This window comes from Tachypleus tridentatus, chromosome 6 (assembly GCF_004210375.1).
Source record: "Tachypleus tridentatus isolate NWPU-2018 chromosome 6, ASM421037v1, whole genome shotgun sequence".
Classification (NCBI taxonomy): domain Eukaryota; kingdom Metazoa; phylum Arthropoda; class Merostomata; order Xiphosura; family Limulidae; genus Tachypleus; species Tachypleus tridentatus.
In genome coordinates this window covers 73,442,778-73,467,845 of record NC_134830.1, presented here as the reverse complement: position 1 = coordinate 73,467,845, position 25,068 = coordinate 73,442,778, and the positions used below count along the sequence as shown (strand labels likewise).

General features: G+C 31.5%; 1 protein-coding gene across 3 annotated transcripts in view; it reads left to right on the top strand.

Annotated features, from left to right (window-relative positions):
- LOC143252804 (substance-K receptor-like) overlaps positions 1-25,068 on the top strand; it is a 253,291-nt gene that overhangs the window by 116,428 nt on the left and 111,795 nt on the right. The window contains exon 1 of one of the 3 annotated variants that reach the window (XM_076505524.1): positions 10,879-11,031. The exons of the other annotated variants lie outside the window; for them this stretch is intronic. Coding sequence (XP_076361639.1) covers position 11,031 — 1 coding nt within the window. The 5' untranslated portion in view covers positions 10,879-11,030. Of the gene's footprint in view, positions 1-10,878; positions 11,032-25,068 lie in introns of those variants that run through there. 3 annotated transcript variants of the gene reach the window in all.

The following is a 25,068-nucleotide window of genomic DNA, read 5'->3' as shown; positions in this document are numbered from 1 at the left end:
ACAGACGCAAAATAATTCGACGAATTATTTTTTCTTCTTGACGTTATTGGAAAATTTTCGTTTGATACTTATTTTGTGGAATTTTACACTTATTAATCTAGTGAAATATTTATAGCAAATATGTGAATTAGTAAGCATTAAAATGTTAAGTAAACGTATTTTTCTCGAACTATAGATAACGCTTAGTTTTAATATAACAAAGTGACACTTAGTGTTTACAGTCCGGGGTGCAGTTTGTAACGTATTTGGAATCACTAAAACACCAGACTAGAACAACTGTAATTTTCATTAAAAAATGCATTGTGGAACCAGATTTATAACTTAATGCTATTTTATATTGAAAGTAGTTAGACTGGCAGCTACTTTATTCTGAAGCCGTGCAGAATATGCAATTTTTATATTGTGCTCCCTTTAGATTACCTCACATAACAACTACGACTGGTTTATGATTAAAAGTTTCAAGAAATAGTCTTTCTTGTTTTATCTTTCTAACTTTATAGTATTCAGTAATGACAATTTCTTTAAATAATATAATTATACAACTACAACTGGTGAGTAGAAATTGGAGTGAAAACTTTATTTATTGACATGGCATATTTAATTCATAGCATCATTACTATGTTTTTCTACTTCTGTTATATGCTGATTTTTTGCGTTATATGCTGATCTGTAGTTTTTAAAATAATACATTTGCAAATGCACTACAATAACAACCAAAACAGATATTTTTCTTTAACAAAACCACAATTTTTAGATACTTAAAACCCGCGAAAAGTTCATTTGTTTTCATTATAACGATTATTGCTTCATCTTACATGTCATAGATATTTTTTGCTTATGTTTATCATATACCTATAATCCTTATTCAACACTGAATAGGAAGAATAACATTAATTGAATACTACCACGTAACCTTGATGTTAAATGTTCAAATACAGAATGATTGTTAAATATATTGTAAATATGTCATGCTATTACACCAAAAATTCAATAGAAATATTGGCAATAAATAGAATTGGTATGAATGCCATCAAGTTTTGGTGTGCTCTGATAGAATGAAGTAAATCTGTTATTAATAGTTATTAAAAATATATGTTTTGTGTGTTTGTTTCTTATTGCAAAGCCACATCGGTCTATCTTCTGTGTCCACCGAGTGGAATATTGAAAAGGATTGTGGTTCATACATTTGTACATCATACTATAATACCCAAACCAAAAGAGTTTCTAATAACAAATAACTATATATGAAAATAGACATACCTGTAATTATTAGTGGTAAAGTGTATCTTGAGAGGGAAAATAATAATGTAAAAAGATGTAATAGATGTAATAGAACGATATGTATATCTTGATATCCACTAACAAGTAATTCCAATGATTCTGATAGGGATTTTTTTATATGAGCAATGATAATGTTAGTGAGGTCACTACGTTAGATTATCACATAAAAATGAATATATCACAAGAGATATGAGGAGAACAATTACGTTGAGGAAACAAGAAAACCTCGCGATGTTTCACTATCAAAAATAAATATAAATTGGAATAAGCTGTTAGAGTATTGTGTCATTTATACACATGTTAATAACATTGATAATTACTTTCTTTAGTAATTGCATCAAGTGTCATAAATAAGTTTATAATACTTTATTTGTTAACAATATTCTATATCGTAAGGGTTATAAATATTTGTTTATTTCCTTAATAACAGTATGCTGTAGCACACTTTAACAGTGGCATTCTTAAGAAAACAATAACCTAGGTCATTAGAGACGTGAGGGGCAGTTTAATTAATGACATAGTAAGATGCTGTCACAAAAGTTTATAATAATGCATATATACAAATATGTTATTCGTATAAAAAGTGTTTCATTAGGATATTTAGTAGTGTTTGTATTAATAGTTCACTGTGCCTTTGAAAATATTAATCGACGTGTTTATTATCAGTAAATGATGTGACTATTTTATTAAATTAAAGTTTCTCATTAGAAATGTCAATGGTGCTTGTTTTTGTACTATTAGCAAACTGTATGACAAGGAAAAGTTAAAGCGATTTCTTTGATAACGGTGGCAATTTTAACATATTTTTATTCAAGCCTACGGTATCGTCACGAAAATGATTAATTATCTTCTTATAAGCAGTAAATAGTGTCATGAGGAACTTGATTAGTGATTTCAATATTTATTAACCAGTGCGATTTGGAACATAAAAACTAATTTTCTTCTTAGCAGTATTAGATTTTATTAGAAACGTTTACAATGATTGCTTAGTTAACAATGTACGATAATGGCATCAGTAGTTTTAAAATGTTTAAGGTATCATCAGAACATTGATAGTGATTTATTTAATATCAGTAACATTTATTATCAGAAAACTGACAGATCTTTGTTAAAGAGAATAGTTTTACCAGGAGAAAGAGTTGTGACATCAACTCTTCATTAGAATAGTTAATACATAGCTTACTGTTATTAAGAAAATTACTTTAACGTATCCTAGTCATACAGAGTCCTAATAGTATAAAACAAACAAACAACAACCTATTAATAAGAACTTTAATTAAACGAGATGTCTTGGTTATAAATTTTGTGCAAAGCTACACGATGGCTGTCTGCACTAGTCGTGTCTAATTTTGTAGTGAAAGACTAGAGAGAAGGTAACTTAGGCTACTCTTTTACCAACAAATAGTGAATTGTCCGTCATCTTATAACGCCTCCACGGCTGAAGGGGTGAGCATGTTCCCTGAAACAACGATTCGAACTTGCGTCCCTCAGATTACAAGTTGAGCGCCTTAAACATCTCGCCCTGCCGGACCAAGATAAACTCTCATTTTCTTAGCAACAGTAAAAATATAATTAGGAACTTTAATCGTGTTACTTATCACCAGTAAATTATATCTGTTGTTAACATATCTCTGGTAATGACGTAAGGCAAATAACGACTTAATTAATATTTTAACAGATATAAATTAGGAAATATGTATAAATATCGTTTTGGACTTAAGATATTAAAAGTTCGAACACACTAGAAACTGGTTAGCGGTGTTTTGTTATTTGTGATTGATTGTTATTTAACTTAGTAGTTTATTTTGTGCTCCCCAATTACTCAGCAGTAAGGTGTTCTTCAGTGGCAGAACCGATGGTCTGCGGAAATACAACGTTAGAAATCGGGTTTCGATAGCTGAAATGGGCAGAGCACAGATAGCCCATTGTGTAGCTTTGTGCTTAAAAACAGACAAAACATATCTATTTTATAAAAATGGCCTTTATATTTAGAGAAAGTGCGCACCTAGTGCATTTCCATTTTTATTGTTAAGGATAAAAATAGGTTTACATCTTTCCTTCTCGAACAAAATATGTAATCTTTATCATAAAATTAATTGTTGTATCTATAAAAATTCTGTTATCAAGACAAGAGAACAAAGGCGGACTTACTAAAAAGTCTTAAGAAGGGAAGTACCTTTCATACCAATGAGTCCCGGTATGACCAGGTGGTTAAGGCACTCGACCTATCAAGGGTTTGAATCCCCGTCACACCAAACCTGCTTGCTCTTTCAGCCATGGAGGCGTTATATTGTGACGGTCAATCATAATCTTCGTTGGTAAAAGAGTAGCCTAAGAGTTAGAGGTGGGTGGTGCTGACCAGCTGCCTTCCCTCTAGACTTACACTGCTGAATTAGGAACGGCTAGCGTAAATAGCCCGCGTGTAGCTTTGCGCGAAATTCAAAAACAAACAAACAGACAATGTTGATTTAGAATAACATAATTAAAACGAATCGTAAGTAAAATGCGCTACAAAAGAATTATCAATGCACCTAAAATAATATCATGAGGAACACAAGATTAAGTCTATAATAGTAAAATAAAGTTCATATTAGCTAACAGAGAATGAAATGATTAACTAAACCTTTCAACGAAACAAAACTTTAATCTAACATAAGACCCAGATTCAGTTAACCTTTTTAGTAGGAAAAAGAATATTTAACAAAATATTTTTAGAGAATGTATCATTTGAGCATTTGACACAAAAATATCTAACCAAACTTTGCACTATTTCGTGGCCTGAGTATATTTTTTTTGTGATAATAATTATTTTATCATGTCTTTGTTAATTTCCTCATGGGTTTAAGTCCATCCAACGTTTTGGCCGAAATGACGAAATTAATGCACTTGAAAAGCCAATATTTTATGTTACATCGTTTGATCTTCCAAACTTTCCATTTCAAAAAGTATATTTTCTGATAGTAATTAAAACATTTTAATAGTATAGTGGTTCTGTCTCGAAGGAACCTCTATAAGTTGTAAAGTCTAGGGCCAATAAAACCCTTAATCCGTCTTGCATAATACATATAAAAGTTATTTTACCTTGATTTTATATGAACTAACTTGAGAAAAGTAAATAATTCTTCTGGTTCGAATCTCCGTCACACCAAAAGTGCTCGCCCTTTTAGCCGTGGGAGCGTTATAATGATACGGTCAATCCCACTTTTCGTTGGTAAAAGAGTAGCCCAACAGTTAGCGGTGGGTGGTGATTACTCGATGCCTTTCTCTCTAGTTTTACACTGCTAAATAAGGAACAAATTGTGCAGATAGCCCTCGTGGAGCTTTGCGCAAAATTTAGAACAAACCAGTCATACTAACGTTTTTTTTTAAATTATTTGAAAAATGACGTTTACAAAGAAGATGTCAAGTCTTACAAAAACATTATATTTCTATTATGATCAAGATCATGCTTAAGGAATTATGTTGCAAAGAATGTGAAAAGATCAAATTCAAAAGTAAGAAAATTATCTTGATCAGCGAGCCAATAATTCGAAGGAATCAAATAGCTCTACATTGGATTTTCCATCCCATGCAATTGTCATGTCTGTTATTCCTTTGCAGCAGTCCTCGATCAATAAGCCCATTAAATAGCACTCTCAAAGACTAGTAACAAAAGCAATACCTTATTGTAATTCCGCTATGCAATCTTTTACCATAATTTCGCTATTCAACGTCAAGTATCCAAGATACATTACAAAAGCCTTGCCGTTTTAAAAGTTCCCACATTCTGTGCAGTTATCTTCTTAACACATCTAATCATTTCTCAGAGACTGTAAACCACGTATGTAAATTTTCTTTCCACTCATCACATACATAGTCAGCAGTTAGCTTAGAGACCATTCAACCAATCCTTTCATGTTCTTTACATTTGATATATCTAATACTTGCTATAATGGTCCCTTTTGAAATCTCAACAATAGATAACTAAGAGGTACTCGTTGGTTCAGTAGCAATGCGCTAATCTATACTTGAAGTTATGCTAATTTAACATATCTATCATTTCCTTCTACAACCATTTTATAAGGGTTCTTACTTTGAGTTCAATGGCTCTGAATATACAATCAACATTTAGTCTTTATAGATTTACAATAATTATTATCTAGAAATGTGTTTACTGCAAGGTTTGTATTTTCATCAAACCTTTGAACATAATCTTTGAGTATATTTATTATTAACATTTAAGATAATAATAAATAAGGCACGTGTTCAAATGTTTCTTTTTAAATTATTTTAAACCGCAAAACCTAAACTTTGAATTTCTCTACATTATAACGACATATGGTAAGTTAAATAAATTTACATTTCATACCAAAATGACTCAGACATTGATGTTAAGCTCTCACGATTATATTCGTCTCTGTTTCAAAGTTATGTGAATTTGAAGTGATAAATTTTCATAAAATTTTGAATCAGTCTAATTATATGTAAAATGATGTGAGGTGAAAATTTATGTTATTGGTATATATTTGAATATATGAAAGATCAAAGAGGTAAGTGTTATAAAATTTTGTTTTTCCTAAAACAAACCAGGGTTTTAAAATTGCATGAAATGCAATTTTAGAATAATTTATTCTATTGCATAAAAAGTACGAGCTTACATATTACATTAGAAAGCTAAACAGAATTTCAAACATTTCTTGCACAACTTTATAACACCTGTACGTCAACAAATATGATATGATCACATAAATTGAATTTAAAAAACATGCTTTTTTATCAATGAATATTATATAATATTCAACAAACAATTCTCTGTTGGTGATGGAAAAAGTTATTTACAAAAATTCACTTTTTCTTGCAATCTGACGAGTTTATGATTTAACTAGACTCTTTCTTGCATATGAATTAGTAGTAGAGTATCCAGCGTTGTTCGGATAAAAATACTTTAAATATCCCGAGTTTTTTAGATTATATCAGCTACATTAGTCCTTATTTTTCTGAAAAAAATATAGAATGATTTATTTACATAATAAATATTTTGATTAAAATCAATACAATAACAATGTGAAAGAGAAAAGTTTGCTAAAGTTATTTTAATCAAAATAAATGCAGGCACATAACTCCTGCTTCTTGCATATGCTTTGTCTGATATTTCAAGTTTCCTTTTGGGGTCTTTATTTCTTCTGTGTGGTCAAATGTCGTTTGCAGAGAGCGTATTCTGACTTTAGTATATTTTCATTTAATAAACAGTTGGTTTCTTCTCTTCTCGTTGCAATTCAACGTAAATGAAAAAAACTTACCGATACCAAATGTTTTGTAAAGTCATCGTATAGCTGACTCTTACAGTACACGCGAGCAAAACAAAAGATGTGGCTGAAGCAAACCTATTTAATTGGGGAAGTATGGGCACACTTTCAAAGAGTGCATTTGCCTTTTTTGAGTAAAGGGTAGTTAGAAAGTAAGAATTATGTATAGAAGATAAAGAGAGGGAGGGAAAGGGTGCAACAGAAAACTATAAAGTTTTTAAATATGTTTTAACACATGATCGATCATGAATAAAATAAGTAGGAGGAGTACTTACACAGAGAAGAAACGTAAATAAAAATAAATAACAGTGCTTTCGATCACACATTACTGAAAAAATCCGGGATTCTCAATTTAAAATCTGTTGGTCGTCCTGTTTGTCAAATATTGCTACATTGGCGACTTCGGCTTCAGTTTGCAGCCTTAAATGGCCTTTGAGGTCGCGACCATATAGTTCGTCTTACGTTCCGAAAAAAATTGTATTGGTATACTGAGTTTGAAGTTTGTGGCTTTAAGATGTGACTGTGCATGAGGAATACCTCCACGGACACACAGAGAGAGACGTTTGTGCCTGTATCATACGTATAAATAACAAATTAGCCCCTCTGGAAACTTATTACTGCAATCATATTAACTTATGAGTGTATTCAGAATCATTCTAAATAATAATATACATTAGAGAGATTTAGTGGCAGAACAGAAGCATAATTTAGTTTTATAGCGGAAGTTACTAATGTAGAAAAGAAAACTATTTTGATGGAATAGGTTAATTTACTTATAACAATCCATGTACTACTATATGGCTAAAAGAAAAACACTACATTTTGTACATTTTTTTCACGGCGTATTTCTTTCCATTTATCTTAAAATCTTTTATCAAATGCACATCAACCTTCTCAGAAGGAGACAAGGCTAGAAATATAACCATTTATACTCAGGATATTCTATTCCAGTATCTTACAAATCAAACGTACCATGCTGTGTAATAATTTACAATATTTCTAACAATGTATTACGTTAACAATCTCTGATTCTTAAGTACCAGTCACAGAAATCACTCATCTTACGTTTCCACACAAAGTCAAAACTATAGTTTTCTATTATTTATGTATACAAATACTTATCTTTTCTAAAGGCTATAGGGATGTGGTTTTATGATAATGAAACTTAGTTCACCTATTACCAACTAATGAATTATCTTTTTCCAACTTAGTCATCATTTAAAACAAATTTTTATGTCTCAAAAATATAAATAAAATTTAGTGATATTTTAAATCAATCTTTATTTGAATAACACTAGAATGTTTTTTATTTTATGAATTAATTTATATATTACAAAATAATTAGCATAGTTTAGAAAAATGTTAATATCCTTGTTGCAATGAAACAATAAAAATAAATAAAATGGGAAAACAAGTTAATTTTGAAGATGTACAAAACAATATTTTGTAAAAGTTTTAAATTTATTTGTAAAACACCATACTACTAGTAGTAGATACAACAAAATATGAATTGGTTGAAAGGCAAGTAGAAAATGAGCTTTCAAGAAAGTGAATATTTAAACATTTATTTACCTTCTTTCTATTGGTTACTATAGCCTCACCTTATAACACAAACGTAATAATTTAGCTGTAATACTTGTTTGAGGAAATCTGCAGTTATTTTCTTATTTCAAAGAAGATCTGTCTTACGCTAATTTAATTTTTTTGCACTTTCAATGAAGAATTTAAAAGACAAGTCTGAAGAATTACATTGAGACAATCAGGATGAATTTGAGTTGATTAATTAACGAAATATTTTTTTTCTACAAGTTTACAAAGTTAGGCTTGGAAGATTTGAATTAAATAAATTGCTGTGATCACAATATCTTGAAGAATCGTTTACATGAAAACTGCTATTGATTTCCCCTTGTGCCTAGGATCTGGTAAGCTTTCATCAACTTCAGGTTATTATTTTCTTAATAATACTAGCAAATATTTCTAGTATTATTGCGATTCTTTTTAAGAGTCTTGAAATTTCGTTTTTAACTATCATTTACTTTGTAATTAAAAGCATTGTTCAGGATTAACATGAATTATGGTTGTCGAGATTGAGTAGTTACAGAGGTACCCTAAAATTATGCGCTGATTGCTGCTCCAGGAGTGAAGAAGATTACGTCATATATCCACGAAGCAGAACAAGAAAACGGGATGATAGGCGGTCGTGACACTTGGCATTGGAAGTTGCCTCCTGCCAGAAAGCTCGTTGTCAGAAGATGTCAGTGTCATATAATTTTAGTGTTGCACAACAGAAAGCAGGCTACTGAGAGTCATAGTTCCACTAAGTACAACTAGGAGGCGAATTGGTGTGATGAGCATGCAGACAGTTGAAGAGCAAGCCACTAGAATGTGACGTAGATCAATGTGTCTTGACAATGTGTCTTTATAGTAACAATCAACATTTTGAAATTAATAATTTAATCTAATATGTATAATATTATTTTTCCAATTGTCAATACTGAAAATTTTTATTAATGTTATAGTTTTGTTTTATAAGTCAAACATTAAATCTGCTGTTTTAATCATATTAACTTTGTAGTTTTTACTTGGATTTTGCCTACATTTTACAAAGGCGGATGATGTTTCTATAGGCAAATAGTGATGCTGAGTTTGTACAGACAGATGACGCTGCTGAAGACAATGCTAGCATAAATCATAGGATCATTAATAAAACAATAGTAATAATTTCATTTGCTTGGCATAACTTTTATAAATATCTGACTGAAAAGGAGGGATTTTTCATGATAGTATCACACAATAATTTAATTATGATCTTATTGTTTCATTAGTTTGGCTTTATAGAATAAATATATTTTATGTTATTTCCCTACCCATATAGCTATGAATTTTATAAAGTAAATGAGTTCTTGACAAATAATTCACTTTACACATGTTTATAGTTGTATTACATTTTCGCTAAAATATTACATTCGTTTATAAAGAATGGCAGTACAATCATTGTAGCAAGTATTCTATTTATTTTGTTGATGGAGATGTGCTTTATTTGCACAGTCTTTTTATTGAAAATTAAGATATTTCCCAATTACTACCACATATAGCACTTAGACATATAAAGAATAGACATAAAGTATTTCAAATGAGGATTCCTCCTGAAGGTAATAAAGTCGAGTAATATTTTTCTTCAGAAGAAAATTATTTTGTTGGAGCTACTGAAATTTAAAGGTCCTTCTGAAGGTCATCATGTCCTAAGAAAAAGAAAGTTTAAAACCACGTAAATTACCTCTACTGATGAAATATTTTCTCACTTATGATACAGTCTTGGCCAAAATCTTTGACTTTTTGTTACAAATGTCATTATTAAGATGAAAAACAAATACATTTATATAATGAGACAGGTTCTATGGATATTATTAGCAATTTAATGAACTGCAAATTATTTTATCACGTATATGGTGGAAGATGTGTAATTCAGCATTTCACCTATCACAACAAAATCTTACCAAAACATATATAATACCAAATTATTACAAATAGGATTTCCGACCATATATCAGTTTATATTAAACATTTAGTACTTGTTTGATTTTCATGGTATAACGACCTTATAAAGATAATAAACCATGCTGTTGATGGTGTTATTCACGTACTCTACCGGGATTTTATTTCAACTTGTCACTAGAAGGTGCTGCAACTCAGCTAGATTATCTGGTTTAGAACTGTGATTAGCAATTTTATGGCTCCGTTCTGTCTAACAGTTTTCAATGGGATTAGAACCTGGAGACTATGATGGAGATGACAACTTTGTAACGTCATTCCGGTTGAGAAAATTATGTACAAGAGCGCACTGTAGGCAGTGACTTTGTGCACTGCACTATTTAGGACATATTTTTGTAAAACGTATGATAAGCAAATAAAATAAAACACTATTTGTAATTTTTACTAATGTTGTACTTAGTAGTATGATCTGTCTATAGAAATTTCATCTGCCTTGTAAAATATATGACATATATATGTAAAAGAAAAATATAAACTTCATAAGATCAAAATAGTAGATTTTATATTTCACTGTAATTGTGATAAAAACATTTCAGTGCTAATAATTCTAAACACAATATTATACAAGTTAGATTAAATTCTTAATTCTAGGACTTTGATTCTTCTATAAAGTTGATGACATGATGATCTACGTCATCTCCTTGTATTTCGCTCATGAGCTACTTATGCGCTCATCATTTCAACATACCTTCTGATACCACTTCAGAGAACTTCTAGTAACATTAGTTCTTTTAACAACGTACTCTCTAGCAGCAGACAACATCTGTCGTCAAGTAACATGGTGGCCTAGCAACGGGCTCTCTAATTATATTTTGTGGCACTACATCATCATTATCTCTACTTTCTGAGACAGCCAATAAGCGCGTGTATCCAGGGTATCTCGATAACTACTAGCTTGCCTCCGTCCTTAAAAGTACTGTGCCAGTTTTACTTATTATTTATAGAATATGTTGAATAGTCTCTTTTTTGAATAACTTGTGTTCTTTGCCTGTAGTTCGTTTAACAGTCTCACTTTATTCAACATCTTTCCCCGATAAATGCTGTAACCAAAATTCTCAGCCATAACTGCACTGTCGTTGTTGGAATTCGACGAACGTATGACTACATTTATGATGTATACACTACATAACTTAAAAATATTATATAAGAAATATTTTAGTAAAGTCATGAGTGTTAATGGGAACCTATATTAACATTATTCAGTTAATTTAATTTATTATATTGCTACAAATGTCTACTCTTAAGAAGCAGACTGTATTTAGTTTAACAGTCTGACAGTTTTTTGAAACAAATTAGACATACCATTGTTTTACAATTTGTCACTTTTACTTATATCGTTTACGTGTAATGATATTTGAGTTTTAGAGTAAGCAACAATATTAGGGCTTAATTTATGTTATAATATTTTAGTTTTAATATTATTCTCTCGTTTAGATAGAAACTGTAAAAGTTATTGAAAAATAAAAAAAACAACTTAATTAACAGTAATATTAAAATTCTTACCCACACCTGAATTTTTTCCTGTAAGTTATTTGAAAACACTAATATTCCTTCGATTTCTATTATTTTCTTATTTTATATGAATTTTATATAACTACAATTACAAATTAAATCAAAGAAAATTGGAATAAGATATAACCTTGTGTAATCTCTGCAAATAATAATTAACTAACACTTGTTACATGTTACTGAGATTCTCTGTTTGTAAGCAGACAAAAAATTTACTTTGCTATGAAACTTAAATATTTTTCTATAAATATTTAACAGGTTATTAAATTGCATTCTTGCATTTCTTGCAAAATATTTTCAAAACTTCATTTGGGCTGAGTGTGGTCCTGTTATTAGTCTGCCTAACTAAGAATTTGAAAATTCTTAGTGTGCATTCCGATACCACAAAAAAGTATAAGAGTAAATATTGTGCTCTGCAATTTGAGACTCTGGGTGGTTTGGCATGGCCTGGTGTTTACGGTACAAGACTTGCAACTTGAGAGTAACGTGTTCGAATTTCATCGTCCCGCAACTTGTTCGCTCTTTCATCCGTGAGGATATTATAAAGTTGTGGTCAATCCCACTATTCGTTAAGAAAAAAAGCTAAAAATAAAAAATAAGGCACTACTGTTTGGGGATAAGTAAGATGAAACTTACCTCTTGAAGTTAGCATTCCTACCCCAAATATGGTGGAGGCACTAATTAACATGACATTGAATCATATCAGTATACAAAGTTTAATTTGACTGTCACGCTTTTATATGTACACTGATATGGAACAATGTTAATTGAAGTCTCTACCACGTTGGTGGAAGGAATGCTAATTTCTAGAGGTAAGATTCATCCTACATACCACTAAATGGTAAGGTACCGTATTTCCTTATTTTTATTTTTTTAGTGTTAGTGTTTTCTTATAGCAAGCCACGTTGGGTTATCTGCTGAGACCATTGAGGAGAATCGAACCCTGATTTTAGCGTTGTAAATCCGTAGACTTACCGCTGTACTAGCTTTTATCTTTTTCTGCTTATCTTTTTTTTTATTCTTATTTTAAGTTGGTAGAGAAGTACTTATATAGAAGCTCAGATGTCTTTGAGTGACTATTCTAGAATATGAGAGAACAAAAAAGGTAATTTATTTTTTATATCATTACGTCCTCAAAATAACTGTTCAACTGTTCAAATAAATTATATTTGTACACTGAGAAATATACTACAGTTGATAAAGTCATACAAAATTAACCTCAACTATTATTATAAATATACAGATTTTGGTAAAAATAATAAAAAAACATTCGTAAAACTTGGTATAAAATGATGATAAAACAACTTATTTACTGTCGACACAGTTTTAACGGCATATAAAGTAAGAAGAAAAGTATGCGTATTCATAATTCTCGTACAAGAGATATTCATTGAACTCTTCTGTATAATTTAGTATTATTATTTTAATTAAATATCTGTAAGCTATTTCTAAGCACATTAGGTATAATAAATATATATATTTTGTTTAATTAAAAATATTATGATAAACAGTTAGTAAAAGCAGAAACAAACAGTACTAACAAAACAAATGTCCATACGAACTGAGATTATTGTCTAGCTCATCTGGATTTTATTTTGTTTCACTGTCTTCAGTCGTTATATGTTGGTCACTTTAATGATATTTAGGTTTATATTGTTTTATGACTTTCGTTTGTCTAATAATAAAGTAAAAATTATTACATGCTTTACGGGAGCGTAAAACTAAGATATACACATAAAATATATACATGAATCGTAAAATAAAATTAATGAATATATATAATGAAAATAAAAAAATATCCAAGATAAAAAACAATATTCATTATTGAAGGATATTAGTGAATAGCTCTTTGTTATTCAAGAAAAACGTTCACTAACCGACAATGTTTCCTAAATAATTCCTTATTGTGTGGTTAATGACAAGTGCAAGTACACTAAAGCAAGTTGTTGAAGCAATTAAGCAAACTCTTGGATCAGCGTTGGGCAACAGTTCTTTTTTGTATACGAAAAAAGACGTTTTATAAACCTCTTCGTTCCAAGGTTTCATCAACGGTCATAGCCCTGGTCTGAAATACAGAAAAATTAGCTTGAAGGATCATTAGGTTCATGCAAGAGTACATACAAAATTTTAATTCTGCATTTTGAAATTTGCGATTATATTGGCGTTTTATAATATTACATTTCCCTCTTTTAAATGGATCTTCACTAATTTGAAATAGAAGTTCAATGGGTAGGTGGTGAGAAACAAACACATTTTCAGTTTTGCATTTTGCAGTTTTTACGGGCGTTTCGTGTTTTCGCGTTTTTTACCACTATTTCGCACCATGGACGGATCTTCACAAAATTTGGTAGTATTTTTATGGATGGTCCATGTGAAAATATACTTGGCAATTTGCTCTTGCACATTTTATAGTTTGCAGAGGTATGGGCGTTTTATTTACAACTACATGTGAGGGAATCAACTTGTTATGTTTTAAGATAACCTTCCATTAATCATTAATCAACATAACTTTTTTCGAGTGGACGGAAACTCCATCTAGTGATTAATATGTTTGCAGCTACATTGTTAAAACAAACACTGCATCATGCATTAGCATTGGATATATTGCTGCGATGCTAATTATTGAAAGCTGACGTGGCAATCGAAACAACATTTCTTATATTCTTGGCAAACACACGTTAGATTTCAAATACTATTATGGCTTTTTTTCTGATATAAAATTCGAAATGAACTACATAGAAGGATCATGAAAAAAACAAAAATAAAACATGAGAAGTTTAGCATGATCTCATCGTATGTGCTAAATAAAAATATTACATTTGAAACAAGCTGAGAGATACACTGCTGGCCAAAACTTTAAGGCCAATGAACATAAAAAATATATGCATTTTGCGTTGTTAACTCAACCACTTATTTGACTAGAGCTTCAAAACATGAAGATAAGAAAAGGGAAAATGGAAATTAAACACTTTTCTGCATTTAATATGAAAAATGTGAACACTACTGAGACCTCTTGTTGGGCATTTCCTGCCCTGTTTAGGACTTATTTTTCGTATGGTCTTAAACTTTTGACCAGCTAGTATTTAAGCTAATTTCATAGTGTTCACATTTTTCCTATTAAATGCTAAAAGAGATTTTAATTTTATTTTTCCTTTTCGTATTTTCATCTTTCGAAGTTTTACCCTAATAAGTGATTTAGTCTAACAAAGTAAAATGCATATTTTTTCTTTGTGTTAATTGGTCTTAAGATTTTGGCCAGCAGTGTATATTTGCTGAATTATAACGCTAAAAGTCAGATTTCAAAACCTTCAAAGGACACAGCATAAATAGCTATTATGTAGCTTTGTGCTTAAGAACGAACAAACAAATTAAACAGCTATCTTGTAAAGAATTGCAATGCTGTTTAATAAAACGCACACAATGATTTATTAACGAAAAATAGTGTAAAAATGTTTATGTCATATGAGTGTTCCAGACTATTTCATTTTATAAGTGAAAAGTCAGTATAATTTAGTGGAAACCACATACCCTAATAATAAAAAAAAATTATGCCAAGAGATAATGCTTATATGAATTAAAGTTCTTTATAGCTTCTACTTTCACGACTAAAATTCAACTAACACAGACTACTTAATAGAAATTACGAAAAGTATATGAGTCGAAAAAAGAAGTGTAATACGAAATAATCTTACCAGTATTGACCATTTAAAGTACTTTAATAAAGCTGTACTATGTTTGTTTGAGCGAGGCACGAATAAATTTCTACACAGTTAAACTAAATATGTAAGAATGTTATATTAAAATGTCATTTTAATTTGCCAGTCATCATCATTAAATTGGACATGCCAATGCTCCGAACAAAATAGCTTTGAAACTCTTCATCAGAAACTATTATTATTGAGAACAACTACCAACTATATCTTTTAAAACTGAGCGTTAGCTACGAAATATCTGTTTCTTTTGAGTTTCGCGCAAAGTTACTAGAGGGACATCTGCGCTAGCCGTTCCTAATTTAGCAGTGTAAGACTAGAGAGAAGGCAGCTAGCCATCGCCAACTCTTAGGCTACTCTCTTACCAACGAATAGTGGGGTTGGCCATCACATTATAACACCCCCATGGTTGAAAGAGCGAGCATCGTTGGTGTGACGTGGATTCGATCTCGCGACCGTCAGATAACGAATCGAGTGCTTTAACACGCTTCGCCATGCCGGGTCAGCTACTAAATGTATTTTATAAATTAGAACTTTCGTAATATCTTATGCAAGATCGAAAATCGTTTTTATGTAATAAAATCATAGTATTTAGCTTATATATTGATAAATTTTAACCAGGACTCTGACAGCTGTGTTTTGTTAAGTAAATTACTGGCATGTTTAGATATGTAAGCCTGTTGCAGTAGTCCTAGTTTTAACTTTGTGGTTATCTATAAACATTGTAGATGGAAATTTCACCACACATTCAGCGTAGTTTTGATTATTACAAGTAATCGTTTTACAAGTTATGTATTCATTATTTACTCTGACATCGCTCTGATGTTACCACTCTTAATTTCCCACGCACTCAGTGGCGCAGCGGAAAGTCTAAAGGTTAAAAACCGTGTTTCTATACTCGCTGTGAACATAGTACAGAATAAAACTCTTATGCAGCATTCGTCAAATCCACAAGGTTACCATTTTTACAATTTTCCAATCACATCCTCTTTGTGCTCAGCAACATAACTCTCAAGACTTTCCGGTTGCTACGGCTGTTTCTAACGGTTCTCAAAGTATTTATATAATTATTTTGCCTTCTTATGCACATTAACTTGCCTTTGCATTATAAATAATACTTTCGGTGATAAAACTTTGAATCTAATTAATTACGATGTTTCCTATTTATTGTAACTATCTAATTACCTAAGTTACAGTGCATTATGTTCCCGTTTCTCAACAGTAAACTTCTGAAGAAAAAAACATTCTTGAAAAATGTTAACAAAACTGTAAATTCTTATGTTTTCATACAAATGTTTGATCTGATTGAATAACTACTTTACAAAACATGTGTGTGCTGATGGAGGAAATTTATGGTTTGGTTTCTTAGCAAACACTTCGTGAATTGCTGAAGTCGTTATATTTATTATAGTAGAATAAATATGGGAGTTTAGAAATAGAATAGTACTGTTTTTTCTTAAATAATTTCTAACTCAAAATGCAACAAGCCTATTTGTGTGTATATGTATATATTAAAATTCCTATTCTAAGGCATAGCATTTACATCAAATGTATGGTTTTAATTCCTCAGATATATTTTTCACTTTAAGTTATGGATGACTTGAAATAGTAACAGTCACACTTGTAATGCGTAAGGTGAGTGTTAGGGTACTATTAACTGGCTGTCCTCCTTCTGCTCAATAGTTCAAAATTAGAAGCGGTGGCAGATAACCTTAGAAGCTTTGTTATAAATATAAAATACGGCAAAAATTAATGAAATTATGTATTAAGAGGAATTTGTCTTGATCTTATGCTTGCAATACTAAAGTTTTATCTGACAAAACTAATTATTTTAAGTTTACAGTTGTTATAGTCTTAAGTTCACCAAATGACGTATCAGTCCTTAAATATTATATTTCTTATGCACTGGGACCCATTGGTCGTTTCATTGTAGGCATAGCTAAGTTCCCATAATTAATAACTTTGAGAATTAGTTATAAAATAGTCAGAAATAACTATGTGAGTCCTCACCCTTTTGGATTTAAATTTTTTTCGCCTCATTAGCCATTTTTTTCTCTTATAAAAACATATTAAACCCCTGTAAGGTATAATTGTTTGAAGTAACTGAATAAAATATTGTTTGTTTTACTCAGTACAAAGAAACACAAGAGTTAATTACACTATTTATCTCTAATTCTGAATGAACAGACTAGAGAGAAGGCACACCCAGTTCTTCGGTTAGTATTTTCAGACAAAATAGTATTGTGACTCGACAGCTACCATGATAACGTATCAACGGCCCAAAACTGCAGAGCTTAATTTTATTTGGGATAATTTGACACGAACCATATAATTCAGCTCCACAACTTTCCACACTAAACACGTACAGAATATTTAATATAAAGATTATTATCTGGTGTTTCTTTATTGATATAACTATAAATTATGAAAACTGGCTTGTGTTTGAACGTGGAATAAGTTGAAAAAACTAGAAAGTGGTTTGGTTTGTTTTGAATTTCGCGCAAAGCTACACGAGAGCTATCTGCGCTAGCCGTCCCTAATTTAGCAAAGTAAGTCTAGAGGTAAGGCAGCTAGTCATCACCACTCACCGACAACTCTTGGTCTACGCTTTTACCAAAGAATGGTGAGATTGACCGTCACATTATAATGTCCCCACAGCTGAAAGGGCAAGCATTTCTGGTATGACGGGGATTCGAACTAGAAACCCTCGGATTACGAGTCGAGTGTCTTTATTTCCCGGCCATTCCTGGCCTCAGATTAAGTGAAATGTTAGTTACTGGAGCAACAGCAGTCGCACTTGAAGAAGTTATTTTTTTCCATAGGGTTTTTCATTTTTGTTAATTAGATGCCTGGTCATGTTGTACCAATTTATTGGCGTTCGAGCAGTTGTTTTCCACCTTAAGTCTTTACCTACAGAGACGAGAGAAACCAGCTCATACAACACAGTAGAAGCATATGTTTGAAAGAGAGCTACTGCTTTAAAATTTAAAGTGTCAATTGCGACCGAAGATAATGTATGACTGTAAACTTAGTTTGTTTTTAAATCCCAAATGGACCAAGAGAGATTTGAAGCATTGACAACTATTTTGCCAGAATCTGATACCTTATTGAAAAAATAAAAAAAACTCTACTCCAGTTCAACCAGTAAAACATATCTGTACCATAACATTTTCAACATTGAAACTGCTAGTTTAAAGCAGAAAACAGGAAAATTATTATTTTAAATGTAAAGAAGCCATATGCATAATGAAATGTACGTATTAATATATGTTTCTGTATTTATTTTACGTGATATAATGCAATGCTTTTTTCAAAACTATACGATTTCTTTATCTGAAATCGCAAAATTTTCAAACTCATTCTGGCTAAATACTCTAAAGATAAAGATAATTATAATTATATTATTCTACAGTCAACAATGAAATCATAATTATAGGAACCGGATGGGTTCAGCTGGATGAAGCCAATACTCTATTGCTCATTACATCTCCAGGCTTTGGAACAGTGGCTTTAATTCAGTTGTTGTTCTTCTAATTGTCCATTAAAAAGTGTATATTTTTAAGTAGTATGAAACAAAATTGATGGTTGTCCTTGTCTTAAATGAATGATGACTAAACATTTAGGCATCAGAACGAATAATAATGTCTCCATTATTTCCATACTTCATTTATATAAACGATACCAGAACGCCTGGGTAAAAGTTCATGACATTCCCGAGACATTCTCGATGATAAATAACTTTTTTAATTATCAGAAAAACAAACTTAAGTATGGTATTCTAAGAGGCTAAATTCTTAACATTTATTTATACTCTGTCTGACGTTCGATAAGTATATTCAACATTCTTTTCTTAACTGCTCGTGATAATCATAGTAAGGATAGTCACAAAAGAAACAACAAGATATAATACTATCAGTAAGAGGGCGTAAGTATATAGTCTCTTTGTTTTACACAAGACGTATATAATTCTAGCCAAAAAATCGTAATTGCTTTAGGCACTCTATATATCTTCATTTTGGAACCGTGCGTGTTTATTGGGGTATTCACATTTCCCACTAAGCCAACAAAACCAAGTATTAAGGTGATTTGATGCATCCAACAGGACATTTAGAGCAGAGACGGATAAAGCATCAAATGAAACTCGTCTATCTCTTTACCCTGAGGATGTGGAAAAAACCTCACTTGATAGAACTCTTCAATACAGAATAATTAAGTCCTCAAAGTGTGTTTCGCTTATGATTATAATGTGAAATTTCAAGAAACAGGATATTATATACTGTGTATTCGAACACAAACACACATACACACACAAAAATATACATAAACATAATTTAAATGAAAGACGATTTAAATGCCTGTGAACTTTATAAATAAATCAAAGAACAGTAATGTTTATTTTCTGGCTGTAAAATTAAATAGAATTTCACACCAAAAACATATTTTAAGATATAAGGTATTTATTTAAATCCACAAAGTTTGCAAATAAGACTCTAATTAGATCGATATATATATATATTACTTTAATACGTTGATTTTGACGGCGGGTAACCAAGCAGTTAGAGATTATAAACGCGGCTTATTTGAACCTGCCTGCAACTCATTACAGATTCACCAACACAACCTTATATTCTATAATTTTCGTATTATCTCACATATGACTAGACAAGACACCCGTGGCTTAGTAATAAATCTGAGAGTTATAACGTTAAATATCGTGTTTCGATACATGCGGTAGGCAAAACACAGATGAACCATTGTGTGCGTTTGAGATTAGTATCGAACGTCTAGACAGAAAAAGTATAAAAATTACTGCAAAATAATTTTTAAGCTAACAAAGCAAAAACTAACAAAACAAGGCACGAAATACAAAATTATACTTGTTCTACTCACATGAGTTGCGTGTTTCTTTGCTATTAACTGTGTGGTAAAGCATAAAACATAGTTAGTGTGGTGAAAAATATTTTTTCTACCACTGTTCTCTGACTATAAACATTCATCGGATATTTAGATCCTTAATTCTAAATATGTGTTCAACGGACAACGCGAGGTCATAAACGTACTAATCCTAGCGTTGTCATCTGGGGTGAGGTTCAAGGCTCGAAAGTGACGGCTACCAATGTGAATGGATATTACATGTGAAGCTATTTCTCGCCATGTCTGCATTCCAGAATAAAGTGGGTACTAATAGCAGTAGCAACCGTGACTTAGGCTTATCACTGAAATAGCTTTCAGAACATATGAAGGCCACTAAAGCACAAAATATTCACTAACCTATCACTATTATGTTTTCACTCCATAAGATTCTGCAACACATGATGGTACGACATCAATTGTTCCTAACGGGTCATCAGGGTATCATTAGTCCAATTGCTACGACTACATCGGCAATGCAGTCATAGATATCATTCTAGAAGCTCTATAGGCACAACGAAAGGAACGCCTACTTTAAATGTGCCCCTAGTGGCTCAGCGGTAAGTCCGCTCTCTTGATTACAACGCTAAAAATCGGGTTTTGATGGCTGAGATGGTCAGAGCACAGATGTATCTTTGTGTAACTTTATGCTGTATCAACCAAACAAAAACAAACCAAGATTCAGCAGTGGAACATTTGGCTACTAGTTGTAGGAATATCTGTATTCCGTTATTGGATAATACCATCAGGCACACATACCTTTTAAGTCAGAACAACAAAAAATTCAAGAAGGTTGGTGATGTCCAAATAGCTGCTGCATTCCTTCTTGACTCAAACTGTTAGAACCCGAGTTATGTTCTGCTGTCAGTTAGGACGAGTAAAATAATCATAAAGCTGCAGTATACTGATAATGATGCATGAAGATAAAGTTCAGTTTGGATAGGACCATCAGGTATATGTAACTTTCAGGTCAGCATAACAAACAATGCAAGAAAGTCAGTGATGACCAAATGGCTGCAGCAGTACCTGCTGACTTAAACTGTTAGAAATGTTCTGCTGTCAGTTTGGGTAAGTAAAACGGTCCTAAAACTGCGATATACTGATAATAATACATGAAGATAAAGTTGAGTTCTAGAGTGTGTACTGGAGTATTCAGAATTTTACTTAACATCCTGTGTATTATACACTAGAAATCCGTCATTTTCAGCTAGTAAGCGCAATTTTGGTTTTTGCAAAAGACAGAAATCTTGGCATATATGAATTGCAATATAAACTTCTATAGAATAAACTTTTTTCTCTGTAATCAGTCTTTTAATTGGGGTTGCTGTGTAAATTATCAGTCATTTTGCTGTGCAGTTGTTGAAATGCAGTTTTACAACGTATCCAATCAGTTCTAACCAGACTGATTTTACATAAACGAATGTTGGAAAGAATGTGATAATTAGCCCCCAACATGGAAGTCGTGAACTACGGGTTTAATATAGATGTAGTCTAATACATTGTTGTCATGTGCTACAAAGAGAAAACTTCCATATGAAATACACTGTTTTTATTCTGAACATTAGTTTGTCAAAGTGTGGGTATTGTAACATTACTATAACAGATAATTTTTAGCTTTTAAGGGTTTTATTTTAAGTATACTTTTAAAGGAATTGCTTTTAACTATGAGTTCATTTTTTGATCAAAGTTTCAAATGGCTAAATTTTCTTTGATACTTAAAACATAGCCATTTGCGGAAGTTCTAATGATTTTAAACTACTCGATTGTTATTGTAATGTAAACAGACAATAACACATGCTTGAAGATGTCTAACCCTTACATAAACCTCAGTATGTTATGCTTCTTGACTCAATCTACCAGTTTTATTGAAATAGATTCTAGATATACTCTAGAATTCTCATAGCATTTAATAACGTAGGTAGCGTTATAGAGATTTGATTCACCAGATCATGATATGTTTGAGTATATGCTTCACACCCTTATGTATCTGTAAAAAAACAAACAAACATCTCACCAAGTCCATTATCAATAGCATGTACTTTCAGAATGAATGGACCATATTGATAGGAATGACACATTATTTGTGTGACAACCAAAACGCATTAAAGTTTATAAAAAAAACATCCTTTCTCACTACAGAAAATGTTGTGGTTATTATGGAGAAATTAGCAACAAACAATGGATGATATAATGCAAAATACATAAAGTTGTAGATTTTGAGTTATTAGAACAATAACGCTTAATGATAAATCTCTGTAAAATAGACGGCAACTGCCTGTTGTGGAGATACAAGTGCAGATGACTACGTTTCGAAACCCTTCCGTCTTTCGTCCTCAGGTCAATCTATTAAAGAATAACGCTTAGTAATCCATACATACCAATTATTTTTACCAAGAAACTGTTCAAGAAGAACTAGTCACATATTCAGATTCCGGATGTCATGTAGCGGTTAAAGCCAAATAGTACGAGAAATGACAATTCTACATATAGATTAATATCATTAATGACTAATAAAAAACTTTGAAAGTATAAGTGAAAGATTTGTATCTATCTTCCTTGCTACTTACAAACTTGCTAAAATAGTACTGATATACTCAAAATGTCACACTTGTATAAGCTATTACAAATTAAGGACGGTGTTCTGTACCATTGTTTATGAAACATCAAGATGACGTAGCCCTCGTGTGAAGCAGGTAGTGTTTCTCATAACCCTAAGGAAGGAAATAGTTCAGGCTTTGAACTACACAAGCGCTGAATGGGTATTAAGAAGTGTTACATCTATTCTGGCAATGGATAAATAGTTTTTATAGTTGCATTCATGCAAAGGCATTGAGGAATGGCTTAAATACTTTACTCAATGTACCAAAGACAGAAGAACTGGCCACATCAGTAAAAACTTAGAAAAACGATGGAAAGACTATCCTCAGGAAATAATCACTGTTGTTATAGCTGGTTCTCAGCACATAAGTGAAAAAGTTAATCAATATATCTGAAGCTGATCAGTTCATTCCTCTCTATACGAAAGCTAGATTTTTCTTTTATTGATATTCCCAGTATTTTCCTCAGTAACATTTTATTTAATTCATTAGATAAAAATACATGGAATTAGTCCTAATTGTCATCCATTGGTACAGTTTATCACTAACTGAGTTTCAGTTATTTTTTAATTGAGATGTAGTGTATTTCTCACCATCTTCTACATCATCCAGGTTGCGTATTTTAGTATTATGCTGAAGCGTATACTAACAACGTTAAATCCCTTCATATTGGAGAAAATATAATAATTCTAAAGTATAATGTCATCTTGTAATTTGGGTTTAATGTCTAATTAGCAATTTAAGTTAAGTATATTTGAGTATTCTTTGTATAAATATATGTGAATTATTGGACATATTATTAGTTAAAGGAAATATCTTAATGTCATCATTCATAAAAGGTACACTGTAAATACGTTTTGATCAATTTTAAATTGTCTTATTTCATTGTTACTGATTTTTATTATAAAAGAAAATCTCGACATTCGTTTCTAATACTAAAATACTTTGTAAAAACATATCTTGTTTGAGTATTACATTCGCATTTATAGAATTAAAACAATGAATATAAGAAACAAATAAAGTTAGTTTGAGATACTTTTCTCACGTTCATATTTGTTAAGATAAGTCTTTGTGATTTCATCAATTGGTATTTTCCCTGGTAACGACATTTTTGGCTGTAAACCCATCTTAGGATTTTGTTTTGTTTTGATTTTGCGCAAAGCTACTCGAGGTTTATCTGCGCTAGTCATTCCTAATTTAGCAGTCTAAGTCTAGAGGGAAGGCAGCTAGTTATCACCACCACCAACAACTCTTGGGCTACTCTTTTACCAACGAATAATGGGATTAACCGTCACATTATAACGCCCTCACGGCTAAGTGGGATAGCATGTTTGGTGTAAAGGGGATTCGAATCTGCGACCCCCAGATTACTAGTCGAGTGCCTTAACCACCTGGCCATTTATTGTGGAATATTTCTCAATATGATGAAACTACTCTTTTGATGTGGAAAAAAATCTTGAAAGGTAAGTGAATCCTTGTCAGCTAGATTTTTAGAACATTTTCTCGGTGTCAGTATGGTCGTATTTTGTTACTTCAACAGTGTATAAAATATAAAGTTAATGAATTTAAATGGTGGCATTAAATAACTTTGTAATTTCGCTGACATTCCACTGTGCCATTTGGGTCTTGAAATGATAAAATGTGTTGCTCATCTTAAGACATAGATTAGACAAACTACCGGATTAATTTTATCTGCAGTTTATCTGTTCTTTCGGTATCATTTTTGGAAAATTAAACAGTTTAATTGTTGATTTGTTACTGCTTTTTATTGGAAAAAGAGTTACCAATAACTCATAAGAGGAGGCTAGGAATAGACTTGGCCTTACTAATATAGTTGGAGACTTATTCTAAATGTTATGAGGTTATATCAGAACTTTCAGTTGCTTCTCAATCATGTGCAGTAGTTAATCGGTTAAGCAGTAAGTAGTTTTAAAGCAAAGTCACATTGGGCTATTTGCTGTGTTTACCGCGAGAAATCAAGTCGTAGATTTTAGCGTTGTAAAGCCATAAACGTAATCACTATTCTTTCAAAAGGGCGTGTGGTTGCACGAAAATCACACAGTGATAATGTACACACTGTATGTAATGTGCTGAATTATATTCTATGAAAAAAGAACAGATGCTGTGCAATTTTACTTAATACAAATGAGAAGAAATATGTGGTTCACGTAATCATAGATTTTATCTTAAGAGCTATTCGGATACTGATACTAGTTTTATTCA